General features: G+C 38.3%; 1 protein-coding gene across 4 annotated transcripts in view; it reads left to right on the top strand.

Moving 5' to 3' along the window:
- Nucleotides 1-19,192, top strand: part of SYK (spleen associated tyrosine kinase) — a 50,144-nt gene that overhangs the window by 21,752 nt on the left and 9,200 nt on the right. For 3 of the 4 annotated variants that reach the window (XM_032675971.1, XM_032675974.1, XM_032675973.1), the window contains 4 exons: nucleotides 7,633-7,771; nucleotides 9,241-9,322; nucleotides 10,523-10,572; nucleotides 12,851-12,919. In XM_032675971.1, the coding sequence (XP_032531862.1) occupies nucleotides 7,633-7,771; nucleotides 9,241-9,322; nucleotides 10,523-10,572; nucleotides 12,851-12,919 (340 nt within the window). The remainder of the gene's footprint in view (nucleotides 1-7,632; nucleotides 7,772-9,240; nucleotides 9,323-10,522; nucleotides 10,573-12,850; nucleotides 12,920-19,192) is intronic. The other variant, XM_032675972.1, reaches the window with a different exon arrangement.

Raw genomic sequence — 19,192 nt, 5'->3', positions numbered from 1 at the left:
TTCTTGTGGAAAGTCCTCATTTGAAAAATATCAGTGTTTTGAAAGAGCCACCTTTTGTCGTTTGCCCCCTCCCACTCCAAACAAGAGAATAGTTATATAATGATAGAAAACGAACCTTAAAAGTCATGGCCGGGTAAGGCTCACTTAGAGGTGTGTAATTTCCAAGAGAAATTTCATCACCTACATGTGTAACAACTCTGTCACTTTACTGATTTGCTGTAACTCTACCACACAGGAACCAGTAACTCCTCTAAATCTTAATTTTCAGTGGAGTTAATTCCTATGAAGTCTTACCTATGAACATGTGGAGTGTAGTGACATCTCATTTCTTGAAAATTTTTTCCTTCTCTCAGTCCTTGAATTTTTTTGTGTCTCATGCAATCAGCCATGCATCTGCATTTTTAGCCTCTCACTCTGTGTTTCTGAGTTTCACATCCAGAGGGTTGTTTACCTGGTTGCTTTCGTGGCCAAGTGTGACAAACCGTTGTCACAGATTTGTCATAGATTTTGTTACATATGTAATAAAAAAGTCTTAAAAAAGTTCGTGGAGCCATATATTTCAGTTATCACAGATTCATCTTTTATCAGTGCTTCTTCCCCCCACACAGGAGTTTCATGGATTTTATGTACATAGTTGCTGTTCTAGATTACCAGCCCAGCATTACCATTCAATACTTCTTTTTCTTGACATGTGACTTTGTTCTTTTCCTACATTTTAGACACAGGGTCAGGTGGATATGTAATCTGAAATAAAACATCAATCCTTTCTTTTAATTATCTTTTTTTTTAATTTTTCCTAAAAAAAATATTGCCTTATTGCTTTCTGTTTCAACACCTTACCAAATTGATGTTATAGCAGCTGATATCTAAATCTAAATCTAGATTTCTTTAACACTGCTTTGCATTGCTGTTATAGCAGCAATGTGGATCATATATTAAAACTTGCAGCTCTTCCAGTTTGCCTCATGCACATATTGGTTTCTATGTGGCCAAAAATGGGGAGGGGAGGGGGAAAGAAGCTAATTTTTCTCCAAAGAAAAGAATCCATTGGCTAATATTTCTTAACAACAGGCGTAGGCTTTGGAGTAAGGGAGTGAGACTTTTTAGCAAACTAGACCTTTTCAGTCTCTATTATAAACACTGATCTCATTTTAATTTTCTATAAGCATTCCTACTGCTTTGAATAGAAATACTTTCCCAGCATTTCCCTGTGTTCCTTAAAGATGGCCTAGGAGACTGCTGTCTGCAGTGACATGCTTAATGAGCTGTGTGGGGAGCATTCAGGCCTTGTCCCACAGGACTGGTTGTGTTGGTGAGTCTGTACCTTATACAGTTTTGCTGGAACTGAGGTGGCTGCTTTCATATCAGGTAGATAAACCCATAGAGGAGAAAAATGCCAACTTTAGGGCTCTCTTCAAACCATAAGAAGTGCTACAGGAGTTTAAGTAATATGAGTATATAACTGCTAGTGTGTTGAGCTTGGGTCCCTCTTATTAAGCATAATAATGTTTACATCTGCATCTGCAGGGTGTTTTCCAATGCATTGATTGTCCTTGCACAGACTTCCTATCTGGTCAGTTTAGAGCTTAGTAACCACTCGCCTGCCATTTACTTTTATGATCTCAGGGAAGAAACAGAGCAGCAAGAGAAATAATGTGCTGCTCATTTGCGTCAGAAATCCATTATTTTGTCTTCCTGAGCCTTTCTAGCTTTTAGATCCATAGACCTAGAGGCCCACAGCAAACAACAAAAGGACTGTCTAATTCAGAGAGGTTTTATGCAGCGGTTCGCTTAACATGGGCTTGCTCAGAAGGTGTTGAGAAATAAACCACTCATTTCTGGCTGACTGAAGCAGCATCAGCAAAGCTGCTGTGTGTGAGAGCAGTGCATTGTTTTACATTTCAGGCACAGACATCACACAGCTTTACTTACCGAGCAGCAGTGCTTGGCAGAATATTCTGTACGTCTGTGAACTGAAGGCTGTGAATTTGTGGATGTAGCTGCTCAGGGACTGTTTTTTCTTACACTGGCTGATATACTCAAGCCTGGTTGCTGACTGAAAAGTAAAACACAGTCAAGGTCTAAGACAAGTTTGCTTGTTGAGGTAGGAACTGGAGCCTGGGAACATAGAGGGAAGATAGATTTTTAATGAGATTAAATACTCCAGGGCTATTTAACAAGTCCACAAACCGATGCTAGTATATGACAAAAATCATATTTTTATCATGGGAAAAAATAATAAATATTAGAAGGCTAGAATATTTCTATATATTTTTAACAAGTCTCTGAAACTTCATTGCACCAGAAATTTGCTATCTGTCTGACCTAACTGCCTTGAAACAAAATCCAGCACAGCAGTCTCTGTGAGAACATATCTAAATCTAGATTTCTTTACCACTGCTTTGCAGCACTACAGGATTACAAAATCTAGGATTATTTTTAATATATTAATTATGGAAATAGTTGAAAAGCTTCCTGACTGCAGTTCAAAATATCATGAATAACACCATAAGGACAACACTACAACTCACTCAAAGGAAAATTCTGAGCTAAGTCTGGGTGTTTTACTAGGGCTTTTTCAAAGGTAATTTTAAAAAGTTTTTCATGAGTAAAGAGTCAGTGAAGTAAGAATGTATGTGGATGCTAAAGAGTTTGTTTTCAAACCCAAATGTAGCAACAATGTCATGAAATTACATGAAATAAAAAGGTGTCCTTCTCTTCTGAGGAGAACATTTAAGTAAGATTGCCAAAATTTGGAGAAAAAAATATAGCCGTGGAATAGAAGATCTCTAAAAGGACATGAACAACTGAAAATAGAGAACTTTAAGCCCCAGTTAAATTCATTAACACACTTTGCTTTCTATGTTGGATGACAATTCTTGACCAAACTTCTGAGTTGTATTAGATTTTGCCTGGTAGGACACATTGATCATAGATCAAACTATTAATACTGGTAATACTGTTATTGATATTGTAATAGTATTTATATTTATAATATATCATAACATATTTATAATATTGTTAATATTATGTATGTGACTGTACACGTGTGAACCAGTTTAAAAATAATTGTAACTGTGCTAACAGTGACAGAACAGCAATATGAGAAAAGTCAGTTTTCTCTACAGTTTCACATAGGAAACAGCTCTGTTATGTGGTAAGAGTTGGCACATCTTGATTTATCATCAGTAATGACCACTTCAGTTACATGAACATGTGATCTTGCATATGTATTAGAAACCAGAAGTTCTGAAGTTGGAGGGGGATAAAGAATATTCAGAAAGACTGTTAAACTTAAAAATCAGCATTACAGAAATGTAAGTGAAGGCATTGCATAATTAGCAGTTTAGTCTCTGTAAACTTTTTACATGGGTTCACGGGTGTTATGTAGTTCACATAAAATATGAACAGTTATGTAAAAAGAAAGTAGAAAACTATTTTGGCATCATATGAATGTCTTCAGCATGCAATGAGATTACTAAAGAGGACAAAAGTAGTTTAGACTATTAGAATGATTCACAGCTATGCCCGTCATGGCATCCCATGACATCTAGAAACTAAACTGTCTCTTATATGTCACAATAATTAACACTAGTAAAAACGTTTCAAAATAAAAAGTTTGGAATTGCAGTTGTCTGTAGGAGTTTTCCTGTCTTTTTCTTGATCAAAAATTTATTTTTCTGTTTACTTAGCAGTCTATATTTACACTAATCTTACTGCCTTCTAGGACTTTCCCACTACGAGGGTGCATACTGATCTAGGAGATTTATCTGACCTTGTAGAGTATTCTTTAAATAATTCTATTGATATTAACTTTGTATCCACAAATGGAACTGGACATTGTTGACATCAAATAAGGTGAAAATGAGACCTCAATTCAGGGCCACTAATTAACGATGAAGTTCCTCTTCAAAGTGCCAAGCAGTTGATGGACTTCACGACAGAAAAATCTTCCAAGACAAAACACGGACAGTGAACCTTGTTTCTGGGGGTGCTGTCTTCCACTCCACGGCAGGTTGGGAGAGTTGTATTCTGAACTTCAGTTAGGTGCATAGCTGAGTGACACTGCAGTGGGGCTGTGGCTTCTCAAAGCTGGCTCTTCTTTCTCTGCTTCAGCAGGAAGAGTCAAAGGTGTGAAAAAAGCCGCGGTCCCCTACTAAGGTAGCTGAGCTGAGAAGGTGCCCTATTGAGGTGCAGTTATACAGCACAGCTGTTTGTCAGGGGTTTGTTGGAACACAGTTAGTTTTGCTGGTAGGGTGAAGTCAGCTAAACAGACCAATGTGATGCAATCCTTCTCGCAAAAGTGTTTTGTAACTGTGCAGCAGCCTTAGGAGGAGGTGAATTTTTAGGTTCCGCTGTAGATAGCAACAGTGTGAGGCTGAGCTATCTCCTAAATTCTATAGTGTGCTGACATTTCTGAAGCAGCTTTGAGTGTGTTACTGAACAGAGGAGAGGAAATGATGCAAATGCAGGCAGAGGTCGATCCATTTTGTCCTTTATATAATTTTTCCACAGATGGCACCAAGTTCATTCCTTATTGCCTTAAAACTTGGAACATGTGCAGTATGCAGCAGATCTTTGAAGTGATAATGAGTAGCCATGTTGCAAATAGCATTACCAGAGAGATGGTCATAAGGGCAGACAAGCAGGGAATGGCTGGAGCTCGATTAGCAGTGAGGAATGTCAGTATCTCTGGCGTCAATGAAGCTGTAATTGCTGAGAAGGCAAAGCAAGGCATAGAATAAACTTGGATTCGCCTTGGATTCAGGAGGAAGAACAATTTCACACCATTCCTAAAACAAGCATTTTGCTTCTTTAGTTTCTTCATTATTCTCCACTGTAAAATGCTGCGACTTCTGGGGGTTTTTTTCTACACAGTAAATGAGTCGTGTTATAGTAGCAATTTATTTTTTTTTTTACCCTCAGGGATATTTTCCTTTAGAAAGAGAGGGATCATTTAGTTTTTCAGATGGAAGCAGAAAAAAATTGGGGCATTGTTCATTTTGCTTTCAAAGAAAAATAGACTTTACCAAAGGAGGGAATGGATGGGTATTTACAGTCTGTAATGATGGTCCAAATAGGTATTGATTGCTATCTGGGTTACAGTCACAAAAACATAAAAATTACTCAAACATAGATTGTGTGAAATAGAAAACCAATACCTAAATTTGAGTGCATTGCATAAGGTAACAGTTTGAGATTCTACTTCCCTTCTTGTGTTGTTTTAAAAAATCTAAGTAGCTTGGTACTTCTCTAAAATATCTCTGAATTCAGTTTTTTTCTCAATTAAGTTGTCCATATTTCTGATTAATTTCAGTGGATGAAAGGGCAATATTGTTTATATATAGGTGTTTATTATCTTTATGTTTTTCTTCTGTACATTTGTAATTCTCTGCTATAGCATGAAATGGAAGACCAGGTGATATTTCAGTACTGGCTTCCTTGCCAAAATGCTTTCTTTTGTTGTTTTTTTGTGGTTTTGTTTGGGGTTTTTTTTGGGGGGGGTGTGTGTTTTGGTTTGGTTCTTTTGTTTGGTTTGGGTTTATTTTTTTGGGGGGGGGGAGGGGTTTGTTGTTGTTTTGTTTTTTGGTTTTGGTTTTTTTTTTTGTAGGGATCCAGGTTGTACTGGAGTTGACTGCCTACAGTTTAAAAAACACCTGCTCTATAACCCCAGGAGAACAAGGCTCCCCCTGGACCCTGGTCAATCATAAGTGTTAGAATGGAGACTTCTTTTAGGATGTGGGGTGATAGAGCAGTCTGACAGAAGTTGCCCTGACTGTGAACTGCAGATGTCTTCAGAGTTTTGTAGCTGTTGGGTTAGGGGAAGAAAACGCTCAGAAATGCAACTTCAACCTTATAAACCTGAACTCTGCCTAAATCCTTCACTAAACTGTGATAGAGCTGTTTGGGTCTGTGCCATGGTCTTTAGAAATCAGGGCTCTCCTCTCCTATGAGTGCCTGTGCTCTCAAGAAATGTTTACAGTGCTTCTTGTGATAGCATCAACTCTTGCAAATGATAATCAGTTTCAGTAGATCTAAATCCACTGTAGCCACCATTTCTTCATGTGAAACACGAAGGACATTTGTTACTGGGAAGCAATCCATTGCATTTTTCTAGTCTTACTTGTGCTTTATTCTGAGGAGAAGTTTGATTGCAAAAAAGTTGGTTTGTGTTTTAGAAGCAATGTCCTCTATTCTGAAAATACTTTTCTAAGCCTTATTTGCTTAGAGCAAGTCAGAGGAAGACAAAGTAAAAGCCACTCTTCATTTTAGCAGAGCCTGTTGCTCTTCACTGGTCAGTCAGCACAGGAAATCAACATGCTGAGAAAACACCTATCATGAAAAACCACAGTGTGTTTCAATTTGCCTTAGAGACTTAGGCAAGCTACTTTGGTTTCAGAAAACAAAAAAAATTGACATTACTTCCCTTTTCCTTTAGCCAGTGTCCTGTTCAATCTTAGGCAACAAGAATCACTCTACTTAAAAAAAAATAGGTACATGAGTAGTTCAGACAAAACATAGTTCTGCTTCAGTGTTGAGTGAGTCAGCTGAGGAACAGAATGTAATACCTGCCTCTGCAATCTTTTGAGATACAATAACAAGTACTAGTGCTGCACCAACAAAGCTTCTCAACATCTTTAGTGAGCATATACTGCTGTATTTCTTTCTAAGGCTGTTCAAAAATTCAAGAGAGTGTGAGTAGATTTCTGTGCACATTGGAGGAAGAAATATTTCACTGTTGCAGAATCTGGGTTTTTCACTAAAAAAGCCAGAAAATTTTTGGTCTAGCTCTATTGCTGTCTCACTATCAGCAGTAAGTGCACATGGACAACTCAAACTAAAAGGAAAAGCCTGCTTTCTAAACTCAGAAACACTGCACTGACTGTGATGGAGCCATTGGCAAACTCCTGTCTCCTCTGAGTCCAGTCACCAAAATACACAGGCCTTGAGTACACATAAAACAACTCTGCCACACTTTTCAGGCATCTCAGATGGTGTTTGCAGGTCTTCTGAAAAAAGGAGATCATCCTGGCTACCCATGAATTTTAGACACAATTTTTATATTGCATTTCATGATCTATCCATTGTGAAGTTTAGATATATATGTGCCAGTGCCATCTAGAGTTTCAAATGAATTTTGCATGAAATCTGCAACAAAGCAATGTCTTTACTGAAATTTTAAGAATTAATGATTACAGAAATGCATGATTTTCTTTAAATTCCCAGGAAAAAAAAAAAAAGAATCTATTTCAGAGCACAGAGATTTTCTCTTTGTTTGATTTTCACATTATATTCTTTTAATGTTTTATTTTCTGCTCTTGCTGTCAAATAAAATACACAAGGGAGGCAGGCCAGCACTGCAGAAGCTTTCAAATGCTTATTTAGAGCCTTCTTTATGCACTGCACAGTGTTCTGCAGCCACAGATTTTCTGTTTCAATCTGTTGCATTTTGGGGAAAAGAAGAGAAACTTCAGGGAATTTATCTGAAAACAAGTAGTTACGTGAAGAAATAAATGAAAGGCTTAACCAAAATGTCTTCAGAAGTTGCAATGCTGACTTCATTTTGTTTTTAACTCAAAACCTAAAAAATATTCCTATTAGATTCTAACCCTGAAAATCTTATTCCTACAGTATTCGAGAAAGGGACAGGAATGGTTCCTATGCCCTGTGCCTGCTAAATGATGGAAAAGTACTGCATTACCGAATCGACAGAGATAAGACAGGAAAGCTCTCCATACCAGACGGAAAAAGGTTTGACACCCTCTGGCAGGTCTGTTAAATTTTTATCACGTGGATAACTGTCGTCAGATTTCTGTATAACTGGCCAAGGCAGCTTTGTTTTATTTTGCCATGTTGCAATAGCCTTTGGCCAAAACCAGTGTGTTCTGGCGGGTTATTTTTTAATGTTTCCAACTTTGTGTGGCTTCTATACGTGAGGAAAATATATGTTAATATAGATAGCTGTGTGAGTGTAGAGGGTTTAATCATTTCTAAATGTGATGTTGCAGCCTAGCAGAGTTCAAAATTGCTGTAATTAGTTATTCAGTTGGCTGAACATTCTCTGGAATGGAAGTCCATTTGCATTTGCAAATGACCATATTCATGGCTATGTTTGGTGTAGTCTTTTGTTAATGACCTTTATGACAGCAGCAAACAGAGTTCCAGGAAGTACAAATTGAATTATTTGAGATGCTGTACACATAATGCAGTCTTTAGCTTTGAAATTCTCTGCTTTCAAATCTGCAAAAGGTTAATTTGCGGAGGCTTACCACCAAAATATGTCTGAACATTGGTAAAGATTACGTAACTAAGAAGTGCATACTTATTAATACTAAAATTGAATACTAGTGAAATGAGTACATTAAAAGTACTTGGGGAATTGAAACCCCCATAGAAATCTGTTATGTCCTCTTGCTTATAAATCTATTAAAACAAGTAAAGTGACTCACAAATCTAAAATATGATTCTTTGCTTGCATATATTAATTCTTAGCCTTTTTGTAAATGTCCTGCATATTTCTTTCCTGGTATCACTGGAAATTTTAAAGCAGCTGTGGTGTCTTACAATTTTTTTGAACATGTCTGCAACTCTTACACTCGCAGACTGTCTCCTTTCTACCCAAAGGCACCAAAGTAAAAATAGAAGTAACAAATCTGTAACAAAATGACATGGAGAGGATAATTCAGGCACAAACGGACACAACTGTTCGTGCTATACATTTATTAACTGCATACATCTCATTGCAACTTTGAGGTCCAAAGAAAGTATTAGGACAATTCTTGCACTGTAACTATACCCCAAAAATTAAAACAAACAAACAAACCAAACAAAACCAAACAAACAAACAAACAAAAACCACAAAGAAGAAGAGGATGGAAACCCAAAGGTATAAAAATAAATTATAAAAATAAATTATTTACTCAGAGTTACAAACCTGTTTAGTAGCAGAACTAGTGGGGAATGCTGAGTCTTACAAATCCAATTCCTGGATCACTTTCAAGGTTCATCCATAAGGTTACTTCAGAAACATGAACCCCTGCTAAATAAAAGTAAAGGTGAGATAAGAACATGTGCAGTAAAGATCTACTGTATGCCCAGGCCATTTGTTGTAAGATATAGCAATGATTGTACATATGCACACAGTCCTAAAGAGACAATATATAATTGTACCACCCTTACCTTTTCACATACTTTTTTCTTATTCTTTCTTTTTTTCCCCCTCCCCTCTCATTTTGTTAGTTAGTTGAGCATTATTCATACAAACCAGATGGATTACTAAGGGTCCTTACCACTCCTTGTCCACAACTTGGCTCAGAAAATGGTGAGTTATTCCTATTATTTTTATGTTTATGAACACCCATGACAATTATGATAAAGACGTGCACATTTTTCCACTTGTCATGTAGGTTGGGTGCAGATTTTCTGCTTTTCAAACAAGTTAATACCTGCCAGACCACGCATGATGCAGGCAGATCCTGTAGCTCCAGGCTAGCAATTCAGATTATTGCTGCCTGTAAATTAGTGTCAGATCTGAAATGTGCCTTGCTACTCAAAGGGGCAGTGAGTGTTGCTGGAACGACACACACACAGACAAGGTGGTCTCCCCAGCACTGCTCCAAAGGTCCTCACCCCAGATGCTGAAGCACATCAGCAGTGCCTAAATGATTCAAAGGAGCGTTCAGGTTGGGAGCACCCAGCAGGGGAGTCGCTGGAAGATGAAGAGCTGCTTCCCCTGTTGGGGAGGGCAGGGCAGAACAATGGGTTGGCTGCACCAGATGCTGGAAATGGGGGTCAGAGAGGCATTTCCTTGATAAAGAGGGGGAAGGGGGAGAAGGGGTGGGGGGACATGTCCTAAGGTTCAGTGTGCTTTTTATCCTGTTTCTTCTTTAATGACGTGTCGTACTGAAAAGACCTTGCCCTCCCTCTTGCCCTGACTGAAAGGGGAAAAGAGATGCTTCTGATGGATCTGTGTCTAACTTGTGCCTCTCCAGAAGTGGTGTTCTCTCTCCAAGGCCTTCTTATGTCATTCTAGCTGGATACCAGTGCCATGGTGAGAAGATGAATAGAATAGAATAGAATAGAGTAGAATAGAATAGAATAGAATAGAATAGAATAGAGTAGAGTAGAATAGAATAGAATAGAATAGAATAGAATAGAATAGAATAGAATAGAATAGAATAGAATAGAATCGAATCGAATCACAGTTGGAAAATACATTTAAAATCACCAAGTCTAAAGCTTAATTTTTTTATTTTTCTACTCCTTTGAATCATTACATACTTTTCCCACCTGTACTTTTTCTGCTCCTTTGAATCATTTAGGCACTGCACATGCTTTTGTCTCTGTGGCCGCTGATACCAGAGTCTGCTGCATATGAGAAACAAGAGCAAAGAATATGGTCCAAGAGAAACACTGTAATGTGATTTAAAAACTAGAAAGTTGGTTCCCTATGTAAAATTTTGCATTCTCACACAAACTTCTCACCTTGCTCAGTATCATTCTACATTTGATTATTTTACAGATAATTTTGGTTTTAATGCTCATCCTTCTCCCTCTGGAACACTTCCTAAGGTAAGATTATGTGGTGATACAGCAATAGCATTTATTTGAGAAGGATTACAGTCACATACTGCTTTGGGAATCCTAAATCTTTTATGTTATTGCAGCTGTGAGTTTGTTTTTCTAGGGATATAAGCAGTAAGTTGAAAAGAAACTTAACATACTCTACAGTAGTATTGCTTTCATCATTGTATGAATGTTCTAGTAATCATTTAATTTTTAACTTCTTTTACACATATAATGTATGTGAAAAAAACGGGCAAAATGCCTCACTGATGATCATGTTCTGTAGTGATTGTATCAGCCATAGAAGAAGAGATACTGCATTATTGACACAGTTCACTTTGAGAATCTGCTGGCTGAAATGGAGGTTCAGTTTACCTTATTTGTTGTGTGCAGTTAACATCTGGCATTGCACAAGGGTTTGACTCCTTGTGCAGTGAGTTAGGAGCAATTTTTTCTCCAACTCCATGAAGACTGAGCAAGCCAATCTATTATTCTAATTGCCTAAATTCTTAGAGTCCATTGATTAGAGGAGCCACCCGGGGTGTGATACATACGGAGAATGATGTAACACTATCTTATTCAGAGGTAGTCGATCTCATCTGAAAAAAAGGGTTTAATTTAGTTGTCTCCCCGGAGAGCTCAATCATCTAAGTCATTATCTTGATGTTGTTCCACATTATAGAAAAATATTTTAGGCAATTATATTTATTTGAGTACTATTGAGCCCCTGCAGGTCTGTGAACAAGCATTCGCATTCCTTCACTTCTGAGAATCAGGTGACCTTTTAAATAATTGGAAATAATGCAACCAAAATCAGTCCCTTATTTTTTATTAAATATTGCCTCAAGGTTTGGATCTGTGCCATTTAGAAGTAAGTCCATGAAGTTTAAGCACATGAGGTCCCGTGTATATCATCTGGTGTACCTGCAGTTACAGAGATGGATCAAACACACTCAGTGTGGGAATACTACAAATGTTTCATATTATCCATGATGTTCTAAGAGAAGCAAGAATAAGCAAGCCTCCACATTCTGCATGGGAAAATTAACCTCCATTACAGACTTTAACCATAAACTACTTCCTTTTGCAGAGGAAGCGTATTAGTATCATTAAAAAGCAGATGTCCATGTTACAAGAAACATTAACGCTTTGTTACTCCAAGTTTGCTCAGTAGCAAATGCAACACAAATCCCTTCCCTCATGTAAAGTTTACCCCAAGCCCTTATACATGAACAGTTTGCCATTAAATTAGTTGGACAGTCTGTCCTGCATATCATACAGCAGATCTTTCTACAGTGTTCATACACTTTCTTTTTTTCAAAGCAACTTCAGGTTTGGACATGCTAAGACTATTCTGCTAGGGCTTTAGAATATCACCACTGTGTTTCAGGCTACAATACATATAAAAATTTAAATTAAAAAAAAACCAAAATTGAAAAATTGGTCTGGATGAACCTTGCCTTTCACCAGAGGCTCCATGACCAGATATAAGGTGATTTTGACCCCTTTAACTTTATAAGTCACTTTTTTCTCCCTGAAAAGTCTGTTCAAAGGCTGTTTAAAGCAGCTGAGGATGTGTCTCAGATCATTATTTCAACCTCAGCATCAGTCTAAATGTTTAATCTGCAAGTACTACATCACAGTTTTAAGTAGTCAGGTATGATCCCTCAGTGACCCCTGGAAATGCTAATTTGTCACATTTAATTAAATTAATGCATTTTTATAGAACATATTTGTGTATCTTCTAAAAGTATCTTTATACAGAACATAAGTGAGTGTAAAAAATGTAAAAGCCTGTTCATTTTTGTTTGGAATTAATATCATTTTGTGTGCTTTTTTCTTCACATTGTTTGTTGTAAGACAAAGGTGTGCTTCATATCTCACTCAATACAATTGTCATACTTCCCCATACCAAAGTTATCAACTGCTTTACATTGCTAAATACGGGGGGTGGGGGTGGCTAAAATTCAATAACAGAGGCGGGAGAAACATGAAACATACTGTATAAATACAGATTTGGGGAAAGGGCAGTGCACTTGAATTTAAAAACTGCCTTAAGGTGTATCTACAGATTCAAGATGGTTTGACAGCATATAGTTGAAAAAAATGTAGTACTAAGGTTTCCTATGCTACATTTGTTTGATGCATCACATACGTACTTACAGGCACGCAAGAGAAGGGTTGGGAGTGTTTTATTCTTGTAGAGCACTTTTGTTTTGTAAAATATTTTTAGCTATTTTTTCATGACACATTCACTGTTCCTCTTTGACATTGTGGTTTCTAGAGTTGGGCAGGAGGTGGAATTATCTCGAGAATCAAATCGTACACCTTTCCAAAGGCTGGCAGCAAAAAGGTGCCTCATATATAGCTTTTTTTTAGGTTTTTGACTGAGTTAAAAAGACTTACATGACTAATTTCACTCTTTTTTCCCCCTCTTTTGGCTTGCTGTCTTGACTACTAACAATTAGGTTGTGAAGATTTTGTAAGCTTTCCGTTTCATTCCTAATCATCTGCATAATTATGGGTTTGATTTTATAAGCAAAGCAATGGGTTTAAAGAAGTTTTAAAAATAGAGGGACTATTTTTAAGTAATTTCTCGCAAAATATTTGTGGAGATCTCAACATGTCTGCAAATTAAATGTAAGTGATAAAAGGTTTTTCAAAACCTCTCACTTACAGAAGAACAAAATTATATTTCTACTCTGAACTATCCCTCCTGATCAGAAAATTGTCTTACTTACATAATTATGTTATTACTTAGCACACTTGTGGAACAATTTGTTAATAAAATATTTTCTTACATAACCTATGTGCACAAATCTTGTTATGCACTGAATTACATTTAGGCAAGTGTAAGATGTCACAAGACCAAGCAGAATGGGAAAGGTGATATCAGGGAGTCGAGGGGAGCCCAACCCTCTCTTAGTGAAAATGCTGTTGTATGTCCAGAAAATTGTGCTGTCCAGTAATTGGTGTAGCTCTGAAGCACGTAGTTACGAGCTTGTTTGCATACTGAGAATAACATGTACGTCCCTGTTTGATCCATGAGTCTCTCTTTATGTTTGTTTATTTGTTTCTGGTTGCTCTTCAACAAAAATGATCAGGCATGAAAAGCCCTAGAGATGTGCTACTATTCAGAGAGAAAAACTGTATGTGATTTGTACTGTGGTTGATAATCCTGATAAATAACAATTATTCTTTTCTACTGCTTCGGTTCACTTTTATACTGAAGTACCAATAGCTGTTGTCATCTGTATATCCTTACAGGACTCACATATCTTTTTCAGTGTGCATTTGTCTTGTACAAATACATATGCAGTGTCAGGGCGTGCTCCAAACCATCTGAAATACCATCCCATACTCTCACACATTTTGGTTTCATTCAGAAAAGTGAGTGTGGGTTTTGAATTCTGTAGACATGGCTTTGGTTACACTGCTGTCTGTTCACCTGGTAAAACCTGTGACTCACCCTGGTCACTTCCTGCTGTCAAATACCTATTTCCTGCCTTCTGGGCAACAGACACAGAGTACAGCCTGAAGCATATTGGCAGAGAAGGACCAATCATTTAAAAACATAATTTCAGAAATCTGATTTGATCACCATTTACGTGTACTTAACCCTGAATACTCAGACCAACAAGTTTCATCATACTGTCAGATTTTAGACTCTGGGCAAAAGTCCTGCTCCGAACAATTCCAAGATTTACCATTCATTAACCCTAACATGGAGAGTTTACTTTACACCTGGTTAATTAGGCAGTCACTTCTCCTATGTCAAAAACTTTCAGAGAGTAAATTCAAAAAGCCACTTATTTTTAATATTATATTTACTCATTATTGTGAATCTTTTTTTAATTTCACAAACTCAAATTTTGATCTGAATACTAAAATTATATATAAATAATCCAGATCAAAATTTCTCAAGCTGTTTTACTATTGTTAAGATTGGTAATTTAAACAATTTAAATGAACGCGTGCCACCTAGTGGCAACTGAGATGTCGTAGCCAAAGTTCATGAGGATTTGGGTAATGAGATCTTTGTTATGCAGTATTTCGCTGTTCAGTTTGGTTTAGCAAAGTAAGACGACTTTATGATCCTACATATAAGTCTGCATTTTTTCAAATCAGAATTATTAACCTGAAAAGAAATTGCTTTTGCTGTACGGATTGCCTTTATAAGAATATTACTATATTATTTATATGAATTTATAATCTTTACTGTAAAAGTCAGATTTAGAGTAATTGGAACCGTTTCATTAATATGTGACATTTTAAACAGATTCCTCTAGTGGACTCCTTTCTTGTATTCCTTTTTACTGATTAACAAAATCCATGGTCATTTTGCCAATTTTTTGTTTCATGTAAGAATACAAGAAGCAATCTTTTATCCTATGTCTTGGTTATATTAAGATAAAGTTCCCTTTGTCTAAAAAAGATCTGTAGAATTAAAATTGATGTTTTAAAGTGTAGGGCAGAAAGGACTCTGGGTTTAAATGATAGTTATATAGAAGGAAATTTTATTGTACTATTACCCAGACCATTCAATGGTACATACCTCCTTCATAATTTCTAGTCAGCCTTGCTTGACTGCAAGAGAAAAAATTCCATCTCCTGGTAGAAAATCCAATTCCTGGTAGAAAATCTTATTCAAAGGCATGCAGGGTGCTACATGCCATGACTACATGAGTGGCAGAACTAAAGAAAAATGTTTGAGGTTTTCTGAGTACTGCACAACATTCCCAAGTTACTAATATGAGCTGAAAATGTGCCTGTGAAATATTAAATTGCAGTTCAACCAGAAATCATAGAATCGTATAATTCTGTGTTGGAAGTGTTGGAAGGGAGCTTAAGGATCATCTAGTCCCAGCCCCCTCTGTCACTGGGGGGGACACATCCCTCTAGACCAGGTTGCTCAAAGCCTTCTCCCACCTGGCCTTGAACGCTGCCAAGGTTGGGGTATCCACAGCTTCTCTGGGAAGCCTGTTCCACTGTTTCACCACTCTCATAGCGAAGAATTTCTTCTTAATATCTAACCTAATTTCCCCTCTTTCAGTTTGTACCCGTTACTCCTTGTGCTGTCACTATAGTTCCTGACCAAGGATCCCTCTCTGGCTTCCCTGTAGGCCCCTTCAGACACTGGAAGGTTGCCATGAGGTCTCCACACAAACTTCTCTTCTCCAGGCTGAACAGCCCCAACTTTCTCAGCCTGTCTTCATAGGAGAGGTGCTCCAGTCCTCTTAGCAACTTTGTGGCCCTTCTCTGGACTTACCCCAACAGTTCCAGGTCCTTCTCATGTTGGAGGGCAACAGAACTGTACAGGTGCTCCAAGGGGGTCTGACAAGAGCAGTGTAGAGGGGCAGAACCCCCTCTCTCGCCCTGCCGGCCACGCTGCTGTGGGTGCAGCCCAGGGTGCAGTTGGCTTTCTGGGCTGTGACCACACACTGCAAGCTCATGTTGAGCTTTTCATCAACCATCACCCCCAAATCCTTCTCCACAGGGCTGCTCTCAATCACTTCTCCACCCAACCTGTAGCTGTGTCTGGGATCGCCCTGACCCAGGTGCAGCACCTTGCACTTCGCTCTGTTGAACTCCATGAGGTTCACACAAGTCCATCTCTCAGCTGTGCCAAGGTCCCTCTGGATGGCATCCCTTTCCTCCAGCGTGTCAACCGCACGCAGGGCTCGGTGTCATCAGCAAACTTGCTGGGGGTGCCCTCGATCCCGCTGTCCCCGTCACTGACAAAGGCGCTGAACAGCACCGGCCCCAACACCGACGGCTGAGACACCGCCCGTCACTGCTCTCCGCGGGGACAGTGAGCCATTGACCACAGCTATTTGCACGCAGCCATCCCTCCAGTTCTTTATGCACTGGGTGGTCCATCCATCAAATCCATGTCTCTCCAATTTTGAGACAAGGATGTGTCAGTTGCTCTGTCCCATCCACCAAATGCTGCAGCCCTGTTATAGAAGGTCAGGCGTGATTTTCCCGTGGTAAAGCCATGTTACCTGTCGCAAATCACCTCTTTTTTTTTTGCATGTGCCTTAGCATAGTTTCCAGGAGAATCTGCTCCATGGTCCTGCCTGGCCCAGAAGTGAGACTGACTGATCTCTAGTTCCCCAGGTCTTCTGCTTTCCCATTTTTAAAAAATGGGGGCTTATATTGACCTTTTTCCAGTCATCACAGACTTGATCTGACTGCCACAGTTTTTCAGAAATTATGGATAGTGGCTTAGCAACTTTGTCTGCCAGATCCCTGAAGACCCTTGGATGAATCTCAACAGTTCCCACGGACTTGTAAACATTCTCCCAGTCCCTACATTTGTCTTTCTCAACTTGGGCAGCGTGGCTGGAGTACTTGCCATTGAAGATTGAGGCATAGAAGTCATTGAGAACCTCAGCCTTTTCTTTGTTCAGGGTAGCCAGGTCTCCCATTTCCTTCCACAGAAGAAGGAAGCAATATAAATGAAAAAGACATTATTAAGCCATTTAATCAATCTGCAACCATCAGAAGTAACATTCCATGCATACATTTATATTTTAGTTACCAAGCTAACACTAATGATACATAAGATATCTTTTTCAAAAATGAGGAGATCTCTGAGAAAGAGAACCCACTTTATTTGGTGTCAATGTGTGATTTCCAGTTCACAGTTACGGCACTTTACTTACAAGCACAGAATTGGTGTACTCCTTTTTTTCAATGCAGTTCCTGAACAAGAGCATCCAATACTTTCTGATTCTTTTATTTTGTTCTTGAATTGCAAAGAGCAGAAACATCTCTGTATGTTCCACTTGAGGACTCAGCTGTCTTGACCAGAGCTGTATTTTCACCAACTGTTCTTCACTGGTGAATAGATTCTTGAGACGTATGAGTTTGATGTATATTATGTTTGGCCAGTTCAAAGCAGATCAATTTATAAATTGAGACTTAGGGTCAGGAATATTTAACTAGCTTGGAGCTACAGGTACACCTGTGTGACTTTACCTAGTTGTGACTACAGAAAAGGTTTCTGTGGTGTTTTAGGTGAGGTATATACTATGGGACATTCCAAGACTTCAGAGACTTCCATGAAATCTATGCAGTGTGGCAAGCGGTACCTGTCTCCGTTGCACTTGTATCTGTCTAACAACAGGTATTGTTGGCAGTCCAAATTGCATCGTATCCACTCGGTTAATTGACTCCAAATGACTTCTGGAATGTAAAATGATCTCCCTTTCAAAGTATAAATACTGTTAATGTAGGAAGCAGGAATACATCCAGGAAGCTGTCCAGTGGGAATGCAATCACTTCTTGGTAGTAATACTGAGTGGGTCATAGTAACTAGCAACAAGATAAAACCCCTTAAGCGTTCTTGATGCATTCTGAAGCAATTCAAGATCTGTGAAACACACAAGATAAAATCACTCTGGAATCAGTAAGTATAATTCTTTGCAAAGCAAAATTTGATTAATATTTTTGACTGAATATAAGCATTTTCCTATATATACCTACAGTGTAGGAAAAAACTGTCCTAAGTATTCACAGTGAAACTACCAGCCCATATGGAGAGATTTATGATTGAGTTCAAATCCTACTGGGGTTTTGGGCTTACTGAGTGACCTGTGTGAAGTAGAGTGACACAGGTCTTGGAAACAGAGTTCTTCCTTGCAAAACTGGCAAGGTGTATCAGTCTAGAGAAACAAAACTAGAGCTGAGGATCTTGTTTTATAACTTCGTTTGCCTCTCTTGTTCTTGAGATTGGTAGGTCAGTCAGTCTGACCTGTCCCAGAACTGTCTCGGTGCTTTTGTGGCTTACCCTGACAGCAAGTGGCCTTTCAACACTGTTCCTAAGACTGAAGAATTCAAGCCAAAAACACTTCCCTTACCATGCCTGATGTCATTGTGCTCATCCCAAAAGGCCAGAACCTTGCTGAGAACTGGCCTCCTACTTATGGTTTGCTGTAAAATCTAGATAGTGAAACCTTTTCTGTTTCGTCCAGCTGGGCAGATAACTTCATCAGGATTTAAGGAACTGTAATGCCCAAGTCAGATGTTTTCCCTACTAAATAGAGTTTCCAAAAGGTAAAACTTGTATTGTATTTAACAGCTCACTCCAGAAAACACTATAGAATCATTGAATGGTTTGGGTAGGAAAGGACTTTAAAGATCATCGCATTCCAACCTCCTTGCCGTGAGCAGGGACAACTTCCACTAAAGCTTTCTTTCTCTTTACTTCAAAACTGCAAAGTTTCTGGAACTTATGACACTGAAAGCTTCAGTTGTTAAAAAGAAGACCTACATACTCAAGTATTTGCAAAATAACCCTATCAAGTGTTTTTCAAGTGCAATATACTTTTTTTTCCTATTTGAACTGAGCAAACTTGCAAAGACGTTTGAATTTTTCATTTTAAAACACTCTCTTAGGAGTGAGAGGTAATTAATAAGTAGAGTAAAATCTACACTGAGAAAGAAAAGGGACTAAACTGCAGAAATAATTTCTGTAATTTCATATTCTGTAATTCCATGCTCAAAGACAGAATAGAGCATGTATACTTTATTGGGCCAGCCTAATCCTTCAACCAAATAGCTCCAGAACACACTATGTTTCTGTTGGGATGGTTTGTTACTCCATATTATTCGTCTGACA

This window comes from Chiroxiphia lanceolata, chromosome Z, assembly GCF_009829145.1.
Source record: "Chiroxiphia lanceolata isolate bChiLan1 chromosome Z, bChiLan1.pri, whole genome shotgun sequence".
Lineage (NCBI taxonomy): Eukaryota > Metazoa > Chordata > Aves > Passeriformes > Pipridae > Chiroxiphia > Chiroxiphia lanceolata.
This window is presented reverse-complemented; position numbering and strand designations above follow the sequence as displayed.